Source organism: Leptodactylus fuscus, chromosome 1 (assembly GCF_031893055.1).
Source record: "Leptodactylus fuscus isolate aLepFus1 chromosome 1, aLepFus1.hap2, whole genome shotgun sequence".
In the NCBI taxonomy this organism is placed as follows: domain Eukaryota; kingdom Metazoa; phylum Chordata; class Amphibia; order Anura; family Leptodactylidae; genus Leptodactylus; species Leptodactylus fuscus.
The window spans coordinates 292,586,796-292,607,765 of NC_134265.1; the positions used below are offsets into that span (position 1 = coordinate 292,586,796).

The following is a 20,970-nucleotide window of genomic DNA, read 5'->3' on the forward strand; positions in this document are numbered from 1 at the left end:
TGTTTTGTTTTTTTGTTACAAAAAAAAAAAAAATTCCCTTCTCCCCCATGGAATTGCATGCACTCTGACTAGCATGCGTGTGTTTGGAGAAGTTGGGAGGAAAGGCAGTTGGCTCAACAACCTTTTCGGCATCAGCTATTGAAGTTTTATATGGGCACCTTTTAGAGTGGTTTTCTAGGTCCCTGGGCAATTTTCATATTGATCAGTACTCATTAGTATATAATTTTTGGGGGTCCCACTCTTGATGCCTTCACTGCTCAAAGGTGCTGACTACCTATTAGAAGCAATAGAGGACAATGGGAGAAGCAGAAGGCACCATTGAGGCGATAGCGGCCATGCCCGTATAATACAGCACTGCTTCTATTCACTTCGGTAGGAGCAGAGCTGCAAGTCTGAGGCATGGAGGCTATTCAATGGATTTGTCACTGTCCCCTGTATGACTTTTGTGGAGTCTGAAGTTTGACCCCCCCAACCAAATGAAATGCTGATTACCTATCGTGAGGAGATAGTATCAAGCTTGCCCATAGGCCTATTTGTGCTAAACAATGAAGGGGACCCAGTGGTTTGGCCATAATTGCATATTCTATAAATGTCTTAAAGAACCTACAATAACCTGTAATGTTTTACCACCTGTAAATATACAGCTTTGGGCTCGTTCACATCTGCGCCGGCACTCCGTACTTCAGGTTTCCGTTTCCTGCCTAAAACAGAGGCAGGAGACGGAAACCTGCAGGACTCTTTCTCACCCATTCATTTGAATGGGTGAGAAAGCTGTCCGGCCGTGAGCAGCGGTGAGCGTTTTGCGCGCTCCGCCGCGAAACCGGGTTTTATAATCCGGACACAGAGTCGGACATGCAGTACTCTGTGTCCGGATAAAAAAATCCGGTTTCGCGGCGGAGAGCATAAAACGCTCACCGCCGCTCACGGCCGGACCCGGTCTGTGCTTTCCGTCTTCTGGCATGCAGAAGACAGAAAGCACAGAACGGAAACCAGAACGCAGGTGTGAACCTAGCGTTTGTATGTGTTATATTTGAGGGGCTTTCTTTTTTGTGTCAAATATCCTCTTAAAGATTCTAAGTTAATAAACGAGCATTCTCCAGTCAGGACAACTCAATTTGTTATCCAGTCTAGCCACGAGATGGCTTCTCTCTGGACTGTTGTGCTGCTGTCAGTACTCTCCAGACATGGGAGGATATTTTTGTCTAAACAGTGGATGCAGTGTCATATAGGGCTTCCAACTCAAAACTGGCCCATTCCACAATATGGTTGAAAAATTCCGGGCTATCTGGGCGCCTTGGGATTCATACTGTACTACCCATGGTCTCTGATTCCCCTCCCTCCCCATCCCTTCTTCCCTTCTTGTGTTTTCCTGTCTTTGTCTGTCTATCGTCCCACACCCCCTATTTATTTTCTCTTTTGTACTCTTCCCCCCCCCCTTTCTTTTTTTATATTATGGCTACTGTTTGCACCTTCTACTGCGGATAAGGTTTTATCACCTTGTTGTATGTTTTATCCGTCTTTTTTGGCAGAGTTCTTCACCGTTGATTCTGTTTATTGTTTATCTGGAAAATTTTAAAATGGATTAGTTTACAAAAATAAAAAACTGCCCCCCCCCAAAAAAAAATAAAAATAAAATAATAATAATAAAAAAAAATATATATATATATATATATATATTGCAGCAGTTTCTCATGGAGAACCTGATCCAATCTTGAATAATGCATACAGCCCATTGATTTGAATGGCAGCTGCACAATTTAGTTCTCATGTGGTGGCGCTGTAGGAGAATTAAAGGTATTCATTAGAATCCTGTTTTTAACTGAGCCCATATCGGAATAGCCTTAAGAAAAACTGTTCTTTCCCTACCTTTAGAGTCTTCTCCGCGCTGCCATTCTGTAGATATCCTGGTTTTTCTCAGTATGCTAATGAATCTCCAGATAGCACAGGGGGCATTCACCCGTTCTCAAACAGCACTGGTGGGTCCCCTGTGCTGCTTTAAAGCCCTCCAGCGTCACCTCCATCTTCTTCTCCCGCATCATTGCACGTTTTTATCTAAAAGTGATGACTGTGTGTGCGTGTCGGCCATTTTCCTGTGGCTAAACTGGAGAGGCCACAGGAAAATGGCCGACAGGCACGCACAGTCGGCGCTTTTGGATGAAAACGTGCAGTGATGCGGGAGAAAAGGTGGAGAAGAAGATGGAGGTGACGCTGGAGAGCTTTCAAGCAGCACAGGGGACGCACCAGTGCTGTTTGAGAACGGGTGAACGCCCCCTGTGCTGTCTGGAGATTCATTAGCATACTGAGAAAAACCAGGATATCTACAGAATGGCAGCGCAGAGAAGACTCTAAAGGTAGGGAAAGAACAGCTTTTCTTAAGGCTATTCCAATGTGGATGTAGTTTAAAAACGGGATTCTTTGGTAGAATCTCTTTAAATTGCAAGACCCTCCTATCTGCTCATCACTGAGCTGTCTAAGGGAGCGTTCACACTACCATCGGTGTCCGCTGCTAATGTCCATTCAAAATCTGGTGTGGACATTAGCATCGGACACTAGCTGTGTCCGTGACATTTTGCATTGATTTAAATGGACATCGGGTGCGTTCTTTTACTGTCCGTGGGTGTCCTTAACTGTACAGTTAAGGACAGGCACGGAGTGTAAAACAACACACCCGTACCGTAAGTCATGCTGAAAAGACATGTTCGGGCATGCCAATCGATCATTTTGGACATGCCCTCTATGTCAAGACATGGTTTTACTCTACACGCCTGCGCAGAAGCATGGTACGTAGTTGTATTAGGGGACTTTGTACGGACATGTCACAACATGTTTTACCGTCTTCGGGGGTGGATGTGTCCGTAAATGACTCACGACGCTACGCTGCGGTGCTGAAGCGCATAGCTGGTTACACCAACAATAAAAAGGTATATTAGTTATCTTAAATAAAACTATAGACCCCTTTGCGCTGAAATGAATGATATTCCTTTCTATCAAAGAAATATCCTTTATGCCAGTGCAAAAGGTAAGCGTGTATAAAAGGGGCGGGGCATCATAAAGGGGTGGGGTTAATTATAAAATGGGACGTAGTGACGTCAAAATAATCATATAAAGGAGGTGTGGTCATATAATAAAAGGGGCGTGGTTACATCATAAAAGGGGCGTGGCACCTGTCACTTTTTAGTTTGACGAGAAGTGGGGCTGTTACACTACTCTTGACAAATGAGCAGATAATCCCAAGGGCCATAGAAACAGAGTGTAAACAATGAAGTGAATAAATTAAGATAGTGGACAAACAAAGCAGTTTTGATAAAGCAATGCATTTAGGAAAAGTCTTGAATCCACATAAACTAGCAGTATAGATAGGATCCTTGTGATGGGACAACCCCTTTAAAGGGGTTGTCCCATCACAAGGATCCTATCTATACTGCTTGTTAATGTGAATGTAAGACTTTTCCTAAATACACTGCTTCAGCAAAACTGCTTTGTTTGTCCACTATATTACTTCATTCATTTTTTGTGGCCACAGCCCTGACCTAGCTGCTCCTGAGTCAAGTGATGTATCTGCTGCTCTCAGGGGGAGGGAGGAGGGGCTAAGTGCACGGGAGCGAGCCTGGAGGGGGGTAGTTTACCCTTTGGGCCAATGCAGGGTTAGACGCCAGCACAGGTGGAGGAGCGGAATAACAGCGTCGCTTCTGCCGCTGCTGGCTTCATGCAGGGCAGAAGCATAGCGATGTTGCTGGCTTCACCTGTGCCGGCGTCCAACACTCCCCGGCATCCGCTGTAATAGAGAGGCGGATGCTGGGGACTGTTAGACGCACAGGTCACATATGTAAAGCCAAGCGGCGAGATGCCGCCGGCCCTGTGTGCACGCTCACAGACCAATCTAGCCTTCACAATGCGAATACAGACCCGACACCCTGTCCTTCTGGCTGACACAACACTTTTTTTTTTTTTTTTTAAATAAATTTTATATATGTAACAGGGAGGCCAATGCTACCAAATGGTGAAACTGAAACTATTACAGACAGCCCCTGTAGCCACTAACCACTTCTCTCACACTGGGCTTGAGGCTACCTAGTTCTTTCATGCTACCCTATTGAAACAGATATATAAAATTTCACTAACGCAAACAGAAATAAAAAAAAATATATATATTTTAACACCTAAACAAATGGCTGGGTTTCAACGTACAAGTAATCCCCGTAAGGACGAGAAGCTAGCACTAGTGACTGTACAAGAAAAAGACCACATTATAATCCAATGGGATGGAACAGCTAGCGGATTGGGACTTCGGCGAGGGAAAGAAAGCTGTATATTCAGACAATCTTAACTCCTCTGATCAAACACACTAAATCCTTTCTATGCAAGACATCTAATTTTTATTTTTGAAATTATTTATTAAAAATCTACCAGGTGACTGTTACCAAGTCACCTTGGATGTCAATAGTCTTTATTATGCTTTCTTGTATAGCGCCATCATATTCCGCAGCACTATACATATACAGTGAAAATGGCAAAGGTTTATGGGATGACTCAACATTCCTCTCTGGACACCACTCATCAAGAATTGGCTACCATTAGTAAAATATATTTTAGAGGAAAACATGGTTTTGTTTTTTAATATAGTGTGGGGAAGATTTGTATGTTCAGCAATGGGGTACAGTGCTTGGCACCAACATTGTGTGTGTGTGTGTGTACAATACTCTGGTGTATGGCTGCAGTATATAAATGACTTTGTTTGTATATGGAGGGGCCTAGAAATAAATCTCCTTGAATTTCATGACCTCTTTAATTAGGTCTTCCTGAAACTTGGTTTCTCCATTCAGTCATTCTCAGTGACTAAACAAGCTGATGGGTTGCGATTTTTGCAAAAGACTATTGTGGTCAGTAACTCTTCAGAAGTTTTCTAGCTGCAACCTGAATGCTACCAAGAATGCCCTGCCACAATCTCAATTCATGAAGTTCAAACGTATCTTCTCTGACACCCTATTGCACCATGATCTCGGAAATGCAGCAGAAATTTACAACCAGGGAATAGCCAGAGACTACTTTCAGAACTCACTCAACAGACGATCCTCAACCTAAATCCATCGTTTAGTACCCAGAGTGCAAAAGGTGTTTATGTAAACCCTGGAATATCTTACCAAAGGCCTTTAGCTTGTTACAAATGAGCAACTAATATACAGAGCATGATGATGGGGGCAGACATTGGGTCCTGAGTTTACCATGACACAGAACATTTCCTTGCCTTAGCTGGGCACAATGTTCTAACGTATCGAATGACAAATATGTCTTACGCCCTCACACAGGACATTGTTTTTACATTTTAACTATTTCACATGCAAATCCTTCTATGTGATCTATCTATTCAAATACTCATGTGGTGCCCTCTACGTAGAGGAGAACACACATCCGCAGTAGGGTATCTAATCTGTAATTAAAAAAAAAAAAAATTCTACCAGTTCACATCACTACCACGAGGCAGGTCATAGAGTTCCTAAAAATGTAATTGTGATACCCTAAGGGGGCGTTCACACTAGCGTCGGTGTCCGACAGCCAGTGTCTGATGCTAATGTCTGCGCAAAATCTTGCACGGACATTAGCATCGCACACTAGCTGTGTCCTTTACATTATTTTAAATGGGACATCATACAGTGTCCTTAACTGTCCGTTCACAAAGATGTCCGATTTTTCAAGCGGACAGCAGAAACCTACATGTAGGATTTAGCTGTCTACTTGAAAAATCTGATATCTTTGTGAACGGACAGTTAAGGACACTGACAGTAAAGGACACACATGGTGTTCCATTTAAAATAATAAAAAACGTAATGTCCGATGCTAACGTCTGCCCAATATTTTGTGTGGAGACTAGTTGTCTGACACCGACGCTAGTGTGAACCATGCTTTACCTGACAATCGCCACGACATGGAGGTAATTGGATCAGTATGCTTTAAATAGAAATAATTCTGATCTATCGTTGGACTCTTCATTAATGCACAATCTCTTCATTCTCTGTATCTAGACATTTATATATGTGATTAATTCATATCCGATTAATTACATGTGGTAACCTAATTTAATCTTTGCAGTTTTAGGATATCTTTCACCGTTTGCTTCCCATGGTGAGATCTTCAATGTTCCCGGTTTTTTTTCCTTTACTATTTCTCGCATGTTGTTATCCTGTGTTTCATCACTTTATTTTCCCCCTTATCTTATACTCTACTTCTTACCCAATTCCATGCCCACTATTCGCTTTTTCACATTTTGTTATTGGAGCGCTATGTATTTCCAAACAGACAGGAACCCACGTAAACGGATGTGTTTGGTGGAACACAATGCCTTCCACTGGATCACAACCATCACGAGACTTGGTGCGGCATATGCACCCTTAAGACCCTTTTTTGCAGACCCCAATGCACTCACCTGGCAGGAGCAGGATCTCTTCTCTCTTTCAGGTGTGCTAGTGCTGCATTTAGCCCCCATATGTTATCCATCCCTGGCCATTCACCCTGCTTCGATTTACATTCTGGCAGGGGGCACAATGTTGTTAGATATTGCAATATGCTATTATGTATGTTATTTATGTCCATGTTTCTGGCAGTCTACTCTACCCCTATGTATATACTATGAGCAGACATAATGTTATTGGATACTAGCATTATAGTGAATAAGCTCTGGGGCGTTAACAATTTACAAGTATATATACAGTCCTATGAAAAAGTTTGGGCACCCCTATTAATCTTAATCATTTTTAGTTCTAAATATTTTGGTGTTTGCAACAGCCATTTCAGTTTGATATATCTAATAACTGATGGACACAGTAATATTTCAGGATTGAAATGAGGTTTATTGTACTAACAGAAAATGCGCAATATGCATTAAACCAAAATTTGACCGGTGCAAAAATATGGGCACCTCAACAGAAAAGTGACATTAATATTTAGTACATCCTCCTTTTGCAAAGATAACAGCCTCTAGTTGCTTCCTGTAGCTTTTAATCAGTTCCTGGATCCTGGATGAAGGTATTTTGGACCATTTCTTTCTACAAAACAATTCAAGTTCAGTTAAGTTTGATGGTCGCCGAACATGGACAGCCCGCTCTCAAATGATCTGAAAACAAAGATTGTTCAACATAGTTGTTCAGGGGAAGGATACAAAACGTTGTCTCAGAGATTTAACCTGTCAGTTTCCACTGTGAGGAACATAGTAAGGAAATGGAAGACCACAGGGACAGTTCTTGTTAAGCTCAGAAGTGGCAGGCCAAGAAAAATATCAGAAGGGCAGAGAAGAAGAATGGTGAGAACAGTCAAGGACAATCCACAGACCACCTCCAAAGAGCTGCAGCATCATCTTGCTGCAGATGGTGTCACTGTGCATCAGTCAGCAATACAGCGCACTTTGCACAAGGAGAAGCTGTATGGGAGAGTGATGAGAAAGAAGCCGTTTCTGCACGTACGCCACAAATAGAGTTGCCTGAGGTATGCAAAAGCACATTTGGAGAAGCCAACTTCATTTTGGAAACAAAGATTGAGTTGTTTGGTTATAAAAAAAAAGGCGTTATGCATGGCGTCCAAAAAGAAACAGCATTCCAAGAAAAACACTTGCTACCCACTGTAAAATTTGGTGGAGGTTCCATCATGCTTTGGGGCTGTGTAGCCAATGCCGGCACCGGGAATCTTGTTAAAGTTGAGGGTCGCATGGATTCCACTCAGTATCAGCAGATTCTTGAGAATAATGTTCAAGAATCAGTGACGAAGTTGAAGTTACGCCGGGGATGGATATTTCAGCAAGACAATGATCCAAAACACCGCTCCAAATCCTCAGGCATTCATGCAGAGGAACAATTACAATGTTCTGGAATGGCCATCCCAGTCCCCAGACCTGAATATCATTGAACATCTGTGGGATGATTTGAAGCGGGCTGTCCATGCTCGGCGACCATCTAACTTAACTGAACTTGAATTGTTTGTCCAAAATCCCTTTATCCAGGAACTGATTAAAAGCTACAGGAAGCGACTAGAGGCTGTTATCTTTGCAAAAGGAGGATCTACTAAATATTAATGTCACTTTTCTGTTGAAGTGCCCATACTTTTGCACCGGTCAAATTTTGGTTTAATGCATATTGCACATTTTCTGTTAGTACAATAAACCTCATTTCAATCCTGAAATATTACTGTGTCCATCAGTTATTAGATATATCAAACTGAAATGGCTGCTGCAAACACCAAAATATTTAGAACTAAAAATGATTAAGATTAATAGGGGTGCCCAAACTTTTTCATAGGACCGTATTATGTGGTGTCCCATTTTCATTCCGCTTGTGGTCGAAATCTCCTTTTATAAAAAAAAATAATCAAGGAGATTAAGATTTTACAGTTGGAGAAGTGTCAGTAATCTGTGTTGTAGCTAAAAACGTGGTCTTTTATGTAGCAGCAGGATGTCCGAATGAACTTTAAGCGGATGAAAATGTTACCAAAAAGTCCCCTTGAGCCCAAAGTCATTTTATTCCAGGATGATTTAGATTGCCCTTTAAGCATACACAGTCCGCCAATGTCACGTGATGAATTTGTAGGACAATAGGTCCATTGGAAAAAAAAAAAAAACCATCCTTTGCCAACTGAAGAGGTATATCTTTGCCATGAGGTGAGCTACTTAAGCTACTGTTGGCTGTGGAGTCAGTGTTACATTAGAAGAAATTGTTCTGACAAAGCGTTACTACTGGATCATATAAAGTCCAAGGTTTCAGAGGAGGTGTTCTGTAAGTCAAAGACTTTTTCTCAGTGTCGTGTCAGGGCTTGTTAGTTTGTTTGGTTTTATTTATTTTTTGGCGACCTATAGCTTGCTGAATTCGCACTTGCATAGTAGGATTGGCAGTCTCCAATGTGTGTTCCCTCAATAGGCACCCATCACCTTGAGAGCTAACCAGTACCCGACTATTGTATGGTGTATCGGTGAGTGTTACAGCTGGTTTCCTCTCCTGATGTCGCTAGCTCAGCTACTAAGCTGGCGACATTGTCACAATGTATTGCGTCATGTTGCATTTTGGGTGCCCACCCGTGACATACAGTTATATTATTGTAAATAAACCAGTTAATGTTTGTCTCCATTTTTGACACAACTGCAAAATGTATTTAATTTTTTCACGAAAATTTGTCCTAATTTTCCAACACAGTTGTAAAAAACTTATACATGACATATATTTACAGATCATTGAGTAACTGAAAATAAGCATGAAAAAGAACTACACTACATATCTTAGCATGTTGTCACCGCTCATAACCATCACACACACTCATTCACTGTGCCCGGTCTTTCTTCCATACGTTCTCCAATGACGAGGGTAGAATAGAAGTATTGGGTAGGTAGAAGGGGTATTAACTAGTTATCCCCTATCCATAAAATAGGGGGGTACCTTGCAGTCCATTGGTGGCATGGCTGTTTCTTGTATGAATGGACTGGTGGTTGGGCTTGCCTTAAAAATACACCATCTCTGCCGCTCCCGTTGAAATAAATGGAGTAGTGCATGTACAAATTTCCCGATTCTTAAAATGTTTGGGTATTTGAAACCAGTGGTAGTCTGACCACTCAGTTATCCTTGGTCCTATGAATCTGGGATAACCTGTTAATAAGGGAATACTCCTTTTATGACGGTGACTTTTTAGTGACATCCACAAGTCAACTTATGACGTTTTTGCTTTATGGGAACTCGCACACGGCATGATTGTTGTAGCAATTTGTGAGTGCAAATCTGTTCCATTTATCTGAATGGGGTTCTTTCTACCGATTGCACGTAGATTTCAGCAGTCCTCTATTCAGATGAGTAGGATAGTATCAAACTGCGACAACAAATCTGCCATGTATGAATTCACCTTTTACTGCTAAATGAACTATAAAATCTGTTTAATCCAACTACAACTGATGCTTTTCTAAATGTTTGTACACAAACTTCTCATTGCATTGCAACTTTTTTCTTTTCTACAGTTTTTTTTTTTTTGCAAAGTGACTTATAGATATTTTGCCTTCTGGACTCTTGGATTTCTTGGGCCCAATTCCTGCGAGCGTGATCAGCCTGGTTAGGAGCACACTCCAAGATCCACGAAGAGGATAGGAGTCAAATTGTTCCTCAGACTAGCCGGCTGAATTTATGGCATATGATGGATAGCTTGACTTTGTATCTTTAGTCTTTACTATGTGAAATGGTTTAGGTCTGTTCACAACTTTACACATGGAAATGACTTTTTTACTTACAAGAATACACAATGTTTACCTTTTTTTAAAAAAAAAAAAATTTTTGCACTCTGAATCCAATGGTGTTGTACGAAGTCGGTGGCTTTGAGACGTGGCCTTTTCATAGCATGGCACTCACACAGTTCACTTTTTAGGCATTGCATGGCCGCACCATTGACAAGGGTCTGTTTTTGATTATGATAAAAATTAAGTTTTCATGTTGTTTTGTTGCTTTTGTCACCTGTCAGTATTGTTTTTGTACATGGCATTTTCAAAAATAAAGTGAAAAAAATTGGATCTTGTGTTTTCATTCTTAGCAGTTGTGCGGTCTTTAGAAGGACATATTGGGAGGAGAGGTTGGGAATTCCTCAATCCCTCTACACCACGGAGAGGAGATGATGTATTTTACATTTTGGCGCAAGGACATTTCTTTCACTAAACATGGGCCACAAACCCTGATCTGTTCCTCACTTATTATATTGTACAAATTCATTAAAATGGACATCAGTTTTCTGGAATAGAAAATTCAGTAGAAATCTATGCCAGGTCCTAACTTTGGTATCTTTGCTTTGGCAACCATGGACATGTGAAATTTGTGCGATTCAGACAGCACCGCCATCCTGCTCATTTACTGAGGTTGATCAGCTTTTCAGATTTGTGAAAAGCAGATCAAATTTTATTTTTATTTATCACTTCTCTCTGGGTCTGTGAAAAATTATACTAACCAAAATAATGACCGTACAATTATTGGTAATGCCACATTTCATGCATTGGAAAGTGCCCCACTGTGGGACTATTAAAGGATTATCTTATCTTATACAAATAAGATCTGTGCTCTGACTTGCACATGAGAAATCAGCTAATGTCTTAGGACACAGGTTGTTGTATGTAAACTGGCCAAAGACCTTTCTACTTCCAAGTGTCAAACATTATCCTTAAAGGTTACTCCGAACAGCGTTCGCTCATCTCTTTCTAATATTGATGACTTATCTTTAGGATAGGTCATCAATACACGATCCGTGAGGGGCTTGGCAGTAGAGTCCCCTGCTGATCTGCTGTTTTATATGCCAGGAGCTGCACTGCCCACTCACCATAAACTGTAGTGATGCACTTAGGTATTTCAGGGACGCTCCATAGACGTCAGTGGGGCAGCACTGCATTCTCAAAACCCACCACTACAAATCGTGGTGAGTGAGTGGTTCGGCTCCCGGCATGATTCATCAGTAATGTGCAGCAAAGCCATACCTTTTCATTATCGTCTACTCAATGAGACAGATTTACTAATGCCATCTAAAAGTAACAATTGAGCTTAGACTAGAAAGTTTTAAAGGGGTTGTCCAACAAACTGAAGACAGCAAAATCTTTCTCCCACCCCATATTCAACTTAAGCACAGCTAGGTTGAATGTGGGTGGGACTGATTGACTATCTCCAGTAATCCCATTGAAATAAATGGGAACGCTGACCACCCCCCAGTCCTGCCCGCATGTAGTCTGGCTGTGCTCAAGTTGAAAGTGGAGCATCAGTAAGGTCCCGCCGTCTTCAGTTTGTGTCAAAAGCCAAATGATAAATTTGGTGCATCTAACTTTACACCTAAAAGGTTGGCATAGTTTCTAACAATGTACCAAAATTAAGCCACATTCCTTTTTACAACAAACCATACCCCTTTTTGTTGCACCCCCCCCTCCCACTTGACAAGCAAAAAGAATTGATGAATGTTCTATAAAGCAGGTATATATTTTTTGGCGCCGCCCCCGGAGAGGCTGGCTGCCTTTGATGCAGTACTCCAAGCTGGGAGCAAACTTTTTCTTTCCTTTTTCACTCTTTTTCTCTATATCTTCAAGAATCCGGTAACCAAGCAATCTAGCACTATGAATTTAGCAACTATAAATCGAATGGAAGACCCTGTGGAGTTTTTTGTTCCTTTTGTTTCCATTGTAAAGCATGGACTCAAGACCTGGTTCAGCTGGTTTCCACATGTGCCTGTTACCATCCCCCCAGCTAGGACAGCATGGCTCAACATGCGGCATGGAAGAGAAACCTACATGGAAATGCGGACTTCTTTGTTCAAGGAGATGATTTCTGGCGTCAATTGCTGATGTGTGAAGATGCTACAGCTGACTGGTATTTCTTTCTATTACTGTGGACACGTGGGACACTGTTACAACCTGGGAACCTACCATCACCCACCTACCCCAGGAGTTATGGAAGCTTGGCAAGAGAGCAGCACCATGTATACCTGGATGGTCTCTGACTTCCTTGGGGCAGCAGAACACTGTGGTAAGGAGGAGGGCTTGTGATGAAGGACATTTGGGGCATTTTTTGTGGTTAAAAGGACAATAGTGCTGATGCAAGATACCGAACTATCAGCTGTGAGCAGGAGATCTCACCACCTACCAAAGGAACTGCCACATGTTATCATGATAGCTGCTTATGTCCCCCACCTCTGCAAAAAAATTTCTGCTTGTTATATCCACATGCTGTGACCCCCCCTCCTCGTGTCCTACAACCAAGTCGGCTGTATTATTATTATTATTATTATTATTATTATTATTATTATTAACATCAATCTGCACAGAGAACTAAATGATCCTGCAGTATGTCTGTGTTTCTTTCTTTTTTAGTTGCTATGATTCCTAGGATTTCTCTATCTGCCATGAGCTTCTATGTGTTTCTCTCTTGTTATATACTACTGTACCATCTATGAAACTGTATCACTGAAATTTCCCCATTGTGGGACTATTAAAGGAATATCTTATCTTATCTTATACCAGTTTTTCAATACTAGCGCACTTTTAGTAGTAAGTCAGCCATAATACGTACATGACAGCTGCTGCCAGTTAACTATTGTCTCTGGCGACACATTCGCTACGTAAAGCTGGCCACAAAGTGATCTATTTGTAGAAATCAGGTTTTTATATGAAACCATTTTTGGTGGGCCTCTTTTTAGTTTCACACTAGTATTTAGGTTTCCATTCTTTGGGTCCACTTGGGGATCCAAAAAAACGGAAACCTATCCATTTAAAAAGTAGTTACCCACAGAAAACCGAAGCAGGATTTTTTTTTCTCTCTAGCAGTTTTAAGTGGAAAGGGTACTGAGTAGTTTTCCATAGTAATAGCTACATTTAAAGGGATCCTATCACTCAGACATGATTTTTTCTAAGTACCACGTCGGAATAGCCTTAAGAAAAGCCATTCATCTCCTACCTTTCGTCGTCTTCTCCGCGCCGTTGTTCGCCTACAATCCCGGTCCTTGTCAGTATGCTAATGAGTTCTCTCTCCAGCGCCGCCTTCTCTTCTTCAGCAGTGTATTGGAAGTGGCCATTTTCTTGTGGCCTGTGGGCATGCGCAGATTGTTCTGCCCGAGGCCTCTGAAGTTACAGGCCACCACTGGAAGAATAGGAGGAAGATGATGCTGCTGAGGAAGAGGAGGCGGCGCTGGAGAGAGCTCTCTCGCAGCATTGGGGACGCCCCCAATGCTGCGAGAGAACTCATTAGCATACCGACAAGAACCGGAATTGTAGGCGAACGGCGGCACGGAGAATACGACGAAAGGTAGGAGACGAATAGCCTTTCTTAAGGCTATTCTGACGTGGTACTTAGAGAAAATCATGTCTGAGTAATAGGATCCCTTTAAAATAAAGTAACAAAATCTTGCAAGTTCAGGATATGCCATGAAGCCTTACATTTTTCTGCTGCGACTTCCTATTCCCTATAAAAGGACATGGGCCATAGACACAATGGTCTGAAGCAGACCCTATTCACTTGTATGGGAGAGTTTTCTAGGCATGCTCTGTGACCCAGAAATTGTGTAGAGGGTGGAGTAGATCAAATGTGAAATCCTCTATTGTGTCTTATCTACACGTACTGTATATGATAGCTGTCATCAGTGTGCTGACCGGTTAGGTAGCTGCTGCAAAGAAATCTCAGCCTATTATATGGCCTAGTGGACAGTGTGAGAACTTCAGGATTTTTAGGAATAATTTTTATAAATTTAAAAAATCGCTCCAGAAATTTAAAAATGTTTAATTTCAAGGTTAACAAAACATAAAGAAAAAATAAGTAATATTTTGGTGACCTATTCCCTTTAATATTTTTCTTTACTATTCTTTCGAGATAAAGAACTATGTTCTTAATACTTGTAGGACCGGAGACCTGTGTAGGACTAGATGTGCTCAGAACTGGAGCAATTCAGATTTCTCATCCAGTGATAACACCTACATAAGGTTTTACAGTATAAATGTGGGAATTCTAGGGTGGGAAAGGGATGAGTAACACGTGTGGGGGAGCAGATTATGTCACAGTCGAGCACAAGGAGTTTGTTCCTAGACTATAATTACATGCCTACTTGTCACAAGGATATTGTGGATTGTACTCGGCAACATACCTGAGTGTTGTGGATGTGGAAGTGTATAACATATACAAAGTATATTGTATTAAGTATAATGTTACATAAATGTCCAGCAGGAAATCTGTATTATGAGATTCTATCATCTTATTTGATCTGTTTCATGAGTCTCCACAGGGGGGCACTGATGTCCTAGTAATAGCAGAGTAAACCTGGTATTATACTGTATAATCTTTCTATGTCTTATCTCTAGATAAGTGGAGATGTGCTTTGTATTCAGTGTTGCTTAGATACAGAAAATTATATTTAACAGAATAGTGTATGATAAAGGAGCACTTGTCAAAGCATGTAACTAGCTTTGTGTAAGGCTGGGTTCACATGGTGCTTTGTAACTGAAGAATTACCTGCAGTTTTTAATTGCAGTAATGAGTAGCGTGTTACTATGCAGCTCACCTGTATACTAATGCCCATTAAACTCTGGTGTACTGGCTGTTAGTATACAAGGTGACATGTATAGTAATAAGTGCTAGGAAATATAAAAGGGCTGTGTATACATGGCCTCAATCAGCTCTATGCAATGATGTTGGCATGTAAGAAACACAAGGGAAGTTTCTAACAGGATTCCTTTTTTTTCCATACAGTTAATGGTGGTGGTTGGAGGCCAGGCTCCCAAGGCAATCCGCAGCGTAGAGTGCTATGACTTCAAAGAAGAACAGTGGCAGCAGGTGGCCGAGTTACCCTCAAGGAGATGCAGATCAGGTTTGTTCACCGTTCCTACTAACGCTGAGCTGGAACAGCTTGAAGGGTTGTCCACTTTCAGACCAATATTATGTATATTTCTGGACCAGACCAATATTTCTGTATCGGTTCTTCACAGTTTTCTATATGTCTCCTTGTTGTCATTCAATGGGCTTACTTCCAGTGGATAAAAACCAGACCATGGTCATGTGATGTACATGTGATATACATACAGTGTTGGCCAAAAGTATTGGCACCCCTGCAATTCTGTCAGATAATACTCATTTTCTTCCAGAAAATGATTGCAATCGCAAATTCTTTGATATTAATATCTTCATTTAATTCGTCTTCAATGGAAAACCACAAAAAGAATTGTCAAAAAGCCAAATTGGATATAATTCCACACCAAACATAAAAAGGGGGTGGACAAAAGTATTGGCACTCTTTGAAAAATCATGTGATGCTTCTCTAATTTGTGTAAGTAACAGCACCTGTTACTTACCTGAGGCACCTAACAGGTGGTGGCAATAACTAAATCACACTTGCAGCTAGTTGAAATGAATTAAAGTTGACTCAACCTCTGTCCTGTGTCCTTGTGTGTACCACATTGAGCATGGAGAAAAGAAAGAAGACCAAAGAACTGTCTGAGGACTTGAGAAGCAAAATTGTGAGGAAGCATGAGCAATCTCAAGGCTACAAGTCCATCTCCAAAGACTTGAATGTTCCTGTGTCTACCATGCACAGTGTCATCAAGAAGTTTAAAGCCCATGGCACTGTGGCTAACCTCCCTAGATGTGGACGGAAAAGAAAAATTGACGAGAGATTTCAACGCAAGATTGTGCAGATGGTGGATAAAGAACCTCGACTAACATCCAAACAAGTTCAAGTTGCCCTGCAGTCCGAGGGTGCAACGGTGTCAACCCATACTATCCATCGGCGTCTGAATGAAAAGGGACTGTATGGTAGGATACCCAGGAAGACCCCACTTCTTACCCAGAGACAGAAAAAAGCCAGGCTGGAGTTTGCCAAAACTTATCTGAGAAAGACAAAAACTTTTGGAAGAATGTTCTCTAGTCAGATTAGACAAAAGTAGAGCTTTTTGGGAAAAGGCATCAACATAGAGTTTACAGGAAAAAAAAGAGGCCTTCAAAGAAAAGAACACGGTCCCTACAGTCAAACATGGCGGAGGTTCCCTGATGTTTTGGGGTTGCTTTGCTGCCTCTGGCACTGGACTGCTTGACCGTGTGCATGGCATTATGGAGTCTGAAGACTACCAACAAATTTTGCAGCATAATGTAGGGCCCAGTGTGAGAAAGCTGGGTCTCCCTCAGAGGTCATGGCTATGACTAAGGGATAAAGCATACCCAGAAACGCGTCAGCCAGTTCATGGGTTTTTAAACGCACTTTTGTGTTTTTCACAGTCACATTTATTTTTTGTATTGGATTTACCCATTTTTATATGAAAAATTAAAAGTTAAATTTTAAGAAAATCTCAGGAGTGCGGACTGGAACATTTCTTCTGTTGTTTGACCCTTCGTCTTTCCTTGGAGTCCGGGACTACACAGCCGTGCACCCTGAAGATTGTGCCTGAGGTGAGCCACTGTTTTAACTTTCCTTTTTTCTTTATTACATTCAGCATAATGTAGGGCCCAGTGTGAGAAAGCTGGGTCTCCCTCAGAGGTCATGGGTCTTCCAGCAGGACAATGACCCAAAACACACTTTAAAAAGAACTAGAAAATGGTTTGAAAGAAAGCACTGGAGACTTCTAAACTTGCCAGCAATGAGTCCAGCCCTGAATCCCATAGAACACCTGTGGAGAGATCTCTTGATGGCAGTTTGGAGAAGGCCCCCTTCACATCTCAGGGACCTGGAGCAGTTTGCCACAGAAGAATGGTCTAAAATTCCAGCAGAGCATTGTAAGAAACTCATTGATGGTTACCGGAAGCGGTTGTCCGCAGTTATTTTGTGTAAAGGTTGTGCTACCAAGTATTAGGCTGAGGGTGCCAATACTTTTTGTCTGGCCCATTTTTGGAGTTTTGTGTAAAATGGTCAATGATTTGACTTTTTTTTTTTTTTCATTCTCTTTTGTGTTTTTTCATTGCAAGCAAAACAAATGAAGATATTAATACCAAAGAGTTTTTGCTTGCAATCATTTTCTGGAAGAACATGAGTATTATCTGACAGAATTGCAGGGGTGCCAATACTTTTGGCCAACACTGTACATTGGTTATGCGATGAACAAGTCCATGGTCATGTGATAGACACCCAGGTGCACAGCTCGTTACAGTCACAGCACAGTAATTAATAATCTGCTTAAAATGTAATGATCCGTCACTCGGTATTTAATTGATTAGGTGCTCAGAAAAGGCATCTCACTGCCATATTCAATGAAGAAAGAATATTTCTGGCTTTCAATGGGAATTTTTCATATATTTATTTTATGCATCCAGAGTTATACAAGTAGACGTTTCGGTCAATTTAGACCTTCCTCAGTACAACGGATGCAGGAAGAGTGAACACATGGTGATTAGGACCTTTTCCTAATCACCATGTGTTCACTCTTCCTGCATCCGTTGTACGGAGGAAGGTCTAAATTGACCGAAACGTCTACTTGTATAACTCTGGATGCATAAAATAAATATATGAAAAATTCCCATTGAGTGCCAGAAATATTCTCTTAATAATTAATCTGCCTGATAACGAGCTGTGCACCTATTGGTCATCACATGACCAGTAGTGAACAGAATTGAAAGACAGCAAGCAGAGATCTAGAAGGTATATAACTTTTTCCTATACAAACAATATTTGTTTCTTAATATTGGTCGGAAATTGGACAACCCTTTCAATCAGTTTTTGTTTTCATTTTTACATCCTTGATGATGAAGATCCATATCTTTATATTTGATCGTTGTGTAGTTGTTTGAGGGCTTTTTTTTTGTTTTGTTTTTTTACAGGACATGCCATTTGTAGAGATGAGCGAACGGCGTTCGATCGAATTGGTATTCGATCGAATATCAGGCTGTTTGAGGTATTCGATTCCAATCAATTACATTTCAGATGTAGCAGAGTTCAGCGCACAGCCAGCTCTGCTACATCTCAGAATGGAGACTGCTGTGGACCGATCTTAGACTCCGCCTCCTCCGGCAGAACCAGCGTTGATTGGCCGAATGCTGTACACTGTATGGCATTCGGCCAATCAACGCTGGTCAATGCATTCCTATGGGAAAACGTCAGCTCGCGCATTATTAGTGGCGTAATACAGGTACTTGGGCATGTTAGATGCCCCCAGACATGCTTCCCCTGCTGTCCCAGTTGCATTCCAGAGGTGTTGGCATCATTTCCTGAGGTGTCATAGTGGACTTGGTGACTCTCCTGAGTTGAATAGTGGTTTCCCCTGAAATGAAGCTTTTTTTCCCCATAGACTATAATGGGATTCGATGTTCGTTCAAATAGTCGAATATTGAGGGGCTGTTCGCTCATCTCTAGTCATTTGCCATGGCACTATTTAGCCACTTTCCACCATGGCAAATTTTTAGTTTATCATTTTTCCCCGGTCTTTCAAAAGCCATAACTTTTTTTTTTTTTTTTTTTTTTTTTTTCTCATTCATATAACCTTGTTAGGATTATTGTATTTTTTTTTTTTCTTTTGCAAGACAAATTGTTCTTCCAGCATTTAATATTCTAAATAGTGTACTGTATGCCTTATAGCTTTTGTTTTTATAACTTTCACTGTGCGCTGTGGCTTATTGCAATTTCAATATTACATTGTTTGCCCGCGATCAGAGTTCGCTCTGATCACAGTTCAGGACCCCCCAAATTTAAAAAATGGTCCCTGGAGCCGATCCTCACCAAATTCATAGCGAAATGAGGACAAGAAAGGCATGGCTTAACAAAAAATAGGCCCCATAGAAAGTACAGTGTTCTTAAACGATTTCAAAGTGTCGTCACATCTTAGCATTGCAACATAGATGTGCTAGCTTATACGTATTTCCTATATTGTATAGTTATCATCACAAAGATATGTATTATAAAGCTTAAAGGAGTTGTCCAGTTTCAGCAAATGAAATTTTTCTGATATACTTTATCAATTTCTTTAGTTTTCTAAATCTCTGTTTGCTGTCATTCATTCTACATAATGTCCCCTAAAATACACTCTGTCTCAGTTAATATAAACTATCCTATGACAGACTCCCTTAAGGAAGCAGATTCTCCTCTACTTATTGTGTGCAGCATATTCCAGCTAGTCCCCAACCATCAGCTAAAGGAGAACTGTAATCTATTGGTAGAGCCCACAGAGGGGACTAGTACTAAAAACTACAATGGTCACATAATAGTGTTATTGTTCATGTACAAGCAAAAAGCGCCTTGCTCAAATTAGCAACAATGTTTAACGTGCCCAATGTCGTGCATAAACTTTCATTTAAAGGGATTGTCCAGTTTCAACATAAATGTATAACTTTTCATTGTACAAACAATTTTCCATTATACCTTTTGTATCAATTCCTTATAATTCTCTAGATCTCTGCTTGCTGTGATTCATTGTTTACTTCAAGTGGATAAAAATCAGTCCATGGTCATGCGATGGAAAGTCTGTGGTCATGTGATGGACACACAGGTGCGCAGCTTGTTACAGTCAGTATCTGTAGGCTGCCGTTTTCTCTGAGCTGCCGGGTGGGGACTGCTATCAAATCAGCCACCGTGCATTGCAGTGGACATTACTATGAGCACCATCCATTATACCATATCCATTATACTGTATAGTACTATAATATCTATAGTATAGATGCACCATTTCCTTGAGAAAGTTTATATAAATATGCAAATGGTCTCACAAGCTCCAAGAACTCTATATTCAGGTTTGAAAACCCTTTTAACTTTCTCTATCAGAAAGAGCTCCAGTCTCACGCTGGGCATATATGGAGAAGTACTGACCTGTATTGATGTGAATGAAGTCCTTAGGAAGTTTCTAACAAAGCCCATGTAGATTCTTTCAATGTGTCTTTCCCTCAGCTCCTGCTCAATCCTCCACCTCCCCTCTCCTTAGACTTCTATTGACATGTGAAATCTGGTTTATGTAACCTGCAGTATGTATCTTGACAGATATAGCAGATACCGTATTTTTCGGACTATAAGACGCACCTAGGTTTTAGAGGAGGAAAATAGGGAAAAAAAATTTGAAGCAAAAAATGGTAAAATATTTAATATATGGGAGTTGTAGTTTTGCAACAGCTGCAAGGCCACATTGACAGGTGACCCTGCAGCTGTACGGGGACACATAGAGTGTTTTTTTTTTTTTTTGCGGGGCCAGAAGTACTTTTTAGTTATACCATTTTGGGGAATATCTATTGCTTAGATCACCTTGTATTGAAAAAAAACCAGTGGTTTATGATATATGATTTTCTACTTTTATATATATATTCTAGGGACAGGAGGTGATTTAGAACTTTTATTTATTTCATATTTTTATTATATATTTTTAAAGCTTTTTTTTTTTTTTTTTTTTTTTTTTTTACTATTTTATTCCCTCCCGGGGGCTTGAACCTGCAGTCACTTGATTACAAGTCCCATAGACGGCAATACAACTGTATTGCCGTCTATGGGACATTCTGTATATTAGTATTACGGCTGGTCATAGACCCAGCCACAATACTAATATAGCAG

General features: G+C 40.9%; 1 protein-coding gene across 1 annotated transcript in view; it reads left to right on the forward strand.

Moving 5' to 3' along the window:
- KLHL2 (kelch like family member 2) overlaps nucleotides 1-20,970 on the forward strand; it is an 88,810-nt gene that overhangs the window by 56,002 nt on the left and 11,838 nt on the right. The window contains exon 9 of the mRNA XM_075258014.1: nucleotides 15,213-15,330. Coding sequence (XP_075114115.1) covers nucleotides 15,213-15,330 — 118 coding nt within the window. The remainder of the gene's footprint in view (nucleotides 1-15,212; nucleotides 15,331-20,970) is intronic.